Source organism: Cylas formicarius, unplaced genomic scaffold, assembly GCF_029955315.1.
Source record: "Cylas formicarius isolate icCylForm1 unplaced genomic scaffold, icCylForm1.1 PGA_scaffold_9__14_contigs__length_23061073, whole genome shotgun sequence".
NCBI classification, from domain to species: Eukaryota; Metazoa; Arthropoda; class Insecta; order Coleoptera; family Brentidae; genus Cylas; species Cylas formicarius.
Genome location: NW_026844365.1, coordinates 15597446 through 15602797, shown reverse-complemented (window position 1 = coordinate 15602797; position 5352 = coordinate 15597446). Strand labels below are relative to the sequence as shown.

Genomic DNA, 5352 nt, shown 5'->3' with positions numbered 1-5352 from the left:
GAGGCCGCTTATCATTCTTGTGTCATTTATGTCAAAAATTGCGGAAAATTTAAATTCTATGCGAATGAGCACAGAATGATGACTAATTTCTCTCATCACTAGCTGCGAATTAATAATATTATTAATTTAGTTATCAAACCTGGCAATTTTGTAAATCAATTGTATATTTGGATAGAAGAGATCATCTTCTTCACGTTTAATATAAGACGTCTGTGATTGTCACTGGTCACAAACATTTTATATAAAACCAAGTAATTCTTTAAAATATTATGCGCGCTGACATGATTCGAGCTTGTCTAGACCGAATGTAAATAACCAACAACCAATATCAAATCGAATACATTTTTATACAAAACGATTGTAGCACTCTGACGTCATTTGATATAATCCCAGCTAGACGTCTGAATAATAACCACGATGTTTCCCTTGTTGTTCGCTTTTCAGCAGTAAGTGATGAATATAAGGAAAATTTATCTTACATAATTGATGTGCTTTAATGATTGTTTTTTCTTTTGCTATGTTTATTTTAGGTAAAAAACATTTGATAAAGACACGGTGTTGTCGAAACAATTGTCATGTCAAAATATATAATTTCGTGAAAATCTGAACTTTTAGTTCTTATTTATTTTGATAAATGAATTTTCATCAAGTAAAAGCCTCCTCAGTTAATTTTATTTTAGGTCATGATTAGGTAAGAAAGATTTCAGCGTTTTATTCATGGCCTTAAATTTCTATTCTGTAGTTTTAAAAGAGTCTGTGGTGATCGGTCATATCGTTTTCCATTATATTCCATTACATTATGCACAGAACGCGAAGGGCAGGGTTCTCGTTCAATATTACCATTTGTTTGTTTGACTGTGATATTTATTGGCAGAGAATAGAACTAAATTGATGTTTCTGCGCAGGCGTTCGAAAATTTATGTTGTTTTCGTGTTGTGATTGAAATGTCCGACAATGCAAATTGACTTGTAATTTGTGTAGTAAATGTTAATAGTAATCGATCGTTTTGCCAATGGAGCAAAGAGCGAACCAAACCACCCCGCTGTGGAATAAGTCTACAACACAAGGTCGTCTACGGCCTCCAAAGCTGAATAATTCCACGGAAGCCGTTGCCAAACGGGATTCTTCAAACTCCCAGCCGGACTCTGTCGTCGCCAACTCAACATTAAAAGCAGATGCACCGGAATTTTACCCTGCCGGTTACAATAGATCTGAAGTCTCCGAACCAGTCAATTACTTTCCCAAAAATGTCCACATAACTGTAAGCGACCCCGCGTCAATTGTGAAACACAGCGCCCAAAACAGATTGAATAAGTACAAGCAAAACTCGATTGGATCGAGTTATGTAGAATATAATGGACACTGCGATGATGATTCGCCAGATATGATTCGGCTGAAACAAATCATATCGAGTTTAAAACTATATCCTGGTCAGTTTGATGATCTGTTGATGGTTTTTATGGAAACTATTTATCCTTACTTTAACGATATTATTGCTATGTCTGAAATTGTCAAACTCCTAGTTTCTGAGGTGAGTACAATTTTTTTCTTTTTTAAATTGTCTTATTAATTATTGTGAATCAAAGTTTTATTGTACTTATTTAACATGCATGTAGGCAATAGAATCAGCCAATTTCCGATACAACAGTGCGAGACTCTGCTGGTATGTAGAACAAAAATGCGCCGAATTTAGGGCAGAACTACATATGAGGTGTAAGAAAGAGTTGCAGGAAAATCCCAATCAGCAAAATGTGTTATTGTTTCTTGCCGAATTATACACTCAACTCCCACACTCTACTTTATATGGTACACTTTTGATAGATTCTTTGAAAAGGTTGTTGGAGAGTGGAGGAAATGATAATGTAAAGTGTGTGGCTCAAGCTTTGAAGGTAATAGTTTTGTTCCCCATTCCAACTATATCTGTTTAAATAATATATGGTCACTCTTTTATAGTTAACCGGATACTCCCTTGACCAAACAAGCAGAACAGAGCTGGATGAAGTCTTTTCTCAGCTTAGATTTATCAAAAATTCCTTGAGTGGTTCGACTTTGATGCTTTTAAATTCAGTGATTAATTTGAGAGAGTCGAACTGGGGACGTATGACAAGTGAAACTTCGTCAGAGTGGGTTTTGTTTTTTTTTCGGTTTGTAGTTGCTCTATTTAATTTTTTAATTTTAAATTTTAGTTCCTCTGAATTTGATGAACCACATTATGATGAAATTTTGAATGGCGTTATGTATGAAACAGAGGGTCAGGTTTTAACGAATGAAGAACGAGAATTTCTGATGGCAAATGCCACCCATGACGAATATATTATGTAAGAATTTGTTTGTGGGGCAAGTTATGGTTAGTTGGTACCATGATTTTTTCGTTTTCAGCGACAATGAAGACCCGGACGCCCTTTGCGATCCAGAACCTGAAATGGACGAAGAAATTCGAGCTGCTTTCAGTGAATTTGTTAAACTTAGTAAAGGATAGTCGCCTAAAAAAGTAATATAAACCTTGTCCTAAATTATTTTTTATTCAGTAGTTTTATTTTTATTGTGTAATGAAATTAATGTTGGCTTTCGTTTTTGTTAGTTTTTTACATATTCAGTAAATGTTCTCGTTGAAGCTGTAGTTTTTGGGCGGATTGTATTGATTGATGATACCTTGAATGATTAATATTGTGGTTGTAATGTAATAAAAATAGACTCCAAAACCAAAATGTTGCTTTTTTTTTGTAAACATAAAGTGGCGACAATGGTTAAAGATTTACTCTTTTCTTCTATTTTTTCATTAGTTGAAAAGCTTTCTATTTATTACACTTCAGAGTCTAAATTAAGAGAAATTGGTTGGATAGCTAATCTTGATCTACCGAATTCTGAATTCTGTTACTGAAGTACAGAACTGTCCTGTTTGCGTTTATAATGGTTTCTACTTATCAAGATAAATATTCATTAAATTTGCTTTACAAGTTAAAATTGATAGTAGTAATAAATCTAGCTGCAATGAAAGTGTGATTCCTCTTCCCCCTATTTATAAAAATATTCATTATTTCCCCTTTGCAGCTTAAATGCTGTGCCTGGGGTAATACTGTATTAGCTACAAACTGCTATTTAGTGTTTTACAGCTTTCTTAAATCGTTGAGGTAAGCAACCTAGTGAATTGACAATAAACATAAGCTTTGACAAAGACAAACGATAAGTATATTGTTTAAAAGTTTAGCCAATAAAGGAAATACACGAAAATAAACATTTATGGATGAATGGTCCACCAACCGATACCCAGCATTAACCAAAATTGGCACCACAGTTTGAACATCTCTTCTCCCTCATAGCTAGACAACACAAAATTCCAAGTGGAAAAAATAAAATCGCACATAGTAATCCAAGGCAAGTAAAGTCATCCTCTAGCACCCCAACTCTGCAGGCTGGACAGGCACCGATAATTATTACTTCAGGTTGAGTAATGACAACTGTTGTTGATCCATAAGAAGGGGGTGCGGTTTGCTGAGGATGGGCGAAAATTGGCGCTGATGCTTGGTATTGATGAACACCTGGAAATTTAAAAACTTTTTCTGGTAAAATCCTTTCTCCCTTGCTGATATTCCAAACGCCATAACAAAGTATCATTATCATGCCAATAAGAAAATTACCAGGTCCTGCGGAATACGGTGGTGGGCGTTGTTTATTCATTCCTTCGTCTGCGATAAATTGCTTCGGCTGGGATGTGTTTATTGCGGCGTTCTGAAGTTGTTTTTGTGAATTTTACAATAATTTTTTACCCAACAAAACATAAGCAGCTGATTGTGATTTGAAGTGAATAGGCAACACAAAATACACTGCAGTGGACAGCGATTATAAAAAATAAACCTATTCACAACTGGAAGTGACGTCACTGCGTTACCTTTTCGAGTCAAGATTGGGATCTGAGAATACGAATTATTTAATTTGAAAATAGGTTGTAAATGGTAAATCCGAATGAAAAATGTTTTAATATTGCGAAGACATCTCCGTAATTATTTTACTACAAACATCCTTTATCGACTTATACTTGTATGTTCATATTTAATGAATATATACCAAAAAAAATTATCAAATCGTAGAAGCATATCACCAAGTGTCGAATATAATCTTCCACTAATACCACCGTGTTAAATTATAAGTATTTGCAATGCTTCACTGCGAGAGCGAACAGGTTGAGGAAATACCATTGAAGTCACCGACTGAAGTCAATCGGAAATTCCCCGCTGAAATTCGAAGAAAGTTGCAAAACGATGGGGAAATTTTCATTCCATGTAGACAGCGACCTTTTATATGTTTATAATTTTGCATACCGTTTCATGGAACTGACCTACGCCCGACAAAGCATTGATCTCATGCTCCCCTTACTTCGATCTACTTAATAATTATTAAGAAATGTATCAGTACTTTAATAAACGCGCCTGAGGAAGGTCGGAAAAGTGGGTATCTGCTATTAGCAGTGAATTAAAAAATAAATTAATTTTCATCTTGCCGTTCTCTTATAAGGCCTTGACTTTTTTAGCCGTTTCATTTGGTTGCGATTCGCGTAGTATTGTGAAACCACCAGGTCAATTAAGTATAATTTTATCATACCGCCGTTGTTTAACATAAACTTGAATTATTTTCACATAAACTAAGAAAAATAGCCGCGGAAGTACCTTATCGCGTCTTCTTTTATTATTTTGATCATTATTTTCGACGCCTTCCGTATTAAATGGAAAGGAAATGTGTAGAAATAACGTTCGACAAAAAAAATGTTTTTCCACTACTAAAATTATATTTCCTCTGTCATAATTAGTACTCAAACTAATGTTAATAGAACGAAGCTTTATTATTATTAATATTATTATTTATATTATTAAAACTTTGAAAAACATAAAAAACACACCCTTTGTAACTCTTTATTTTATATCCCTAGTTCCAAAAGTGACCCAGATGGAACCTCAGGGGTCCACGGGAGGCTCGATAGGAGTCTACGTTGGTAGAAATGTAGCTGAAAGTGTTGAGAAAAAATTCCGAGAACCAAGGGTTTATAACGAAGATTGAAGCACAGAATTTTAAAAAATTATTTATTATCTCAAAAGGTACCAATTTTACGTCAAATCAACTTGGGCAATTTCTTCGGCAGATAGCCTTTAAATTATAAAAGTTAGTTTCGGTGAGAGATTTTCCCCATAATGGAAAATAATTTTAATGCATATACCGACTTCATACACAACTTTTGTATATGTTTAAAAATTTTCATACAAAAAGACAGTCTTTCACAAAAACAATAAAATATACAGAGAACGTAAGTGTTATTGGATAATTAAACGTTTACTTCTGAATTTACTTCTTGCACATAAA

The 5352-nt window shown here is 34.2% G+C and overlaps 2 protein-coding genes across 2 annotated transcripts; one reads left to right on the top strand and one right to left on the bottom strand.

Moving 5' to 3' along the window:
- The first annotated feature begins 891 nt into the window (after positions 1 to 891).
- Positions 892 to 2701, top strand: LOC132707158 (uncharacterized). The gene is made up of 5 exons (XM_060678880.1): positions 892 to 1531; positions 1617 to 1889; positions 1954 to 2123; positions 2187 to 2318; positions 2380 to 2701. The coding sequence occupies exons 1-5, from the start codon at positions 1013 to 1015 to the stop codon at positions 2477 to 2479; spliced, it is 1194 nt and encodes a 397-aa protein (XP_060534863.1). The 5' UTR covers positions 892 to 1012; the 3' UTR covers positions 2480 to 2701.
- Positions 2702 to 3100: 399 nt separating this feature from the next.
- LOC132707159 (membrane protein BRI3-like) lies at positions 3101 to 3808 on the bottom strand. The gene is made up of 2 exons (XM_060678881.1): positions 3639 to 3808; positions 3101 to 3539 (listed from the first exon to the last, which is right to left on the bottom strand). The coding sequence occupies exons 1-2, from the start codon at positions 3676 to 3678 to the stop codon at positions 3274 to 3276; spliced, it is 306 nt and encodes a 101-aa protein (XP_060534864.1). The 5' UTR covers positions 3679 to 3808; the 3' UTR covers positions 3101 to 3273.
- Positions 3809 to 5352: the final 1544 nt, after the last annotated feature.

Bases quoted from the DNA above. Each gene is read 5' to 3' on its own strand.
- LOC132707158 (XM_060678880.1), top strand. From the start codon at position 1,013: ATGGAGCAAAGAGCGAACCAAACCACCCCGCTGTGGAATAAGTCTACA. The intron at 1,532-1,616 runs GTGAGTACAATT...ACATGCATGTAG, and splicing joins TCAAACTCCTAGTTTCTGAG to GCAATAGAATCAGCCAATTT. The intron at 1,890-1,953 runs GTAATAGTTTTG...ACTCTTTTATAG, and splicing joins GTGTGGCTCAAGCTTTGAAG to TTAACCGGATACTCCCTTGA.
- LOC132707159 (XM_060678881.1), bottom strand. From the start codon at position 3,678: ATGAATAAACAACGCCCACCACCGTATTCCGCAGGACCTG. The intron at 3,540-3,638 runs GTAATTTTCTTA...TTAAATTTCCAG, and splicing joins ACCGTATTCCGCAGGACCTG to GTGTTCATCAATACCAAGCA.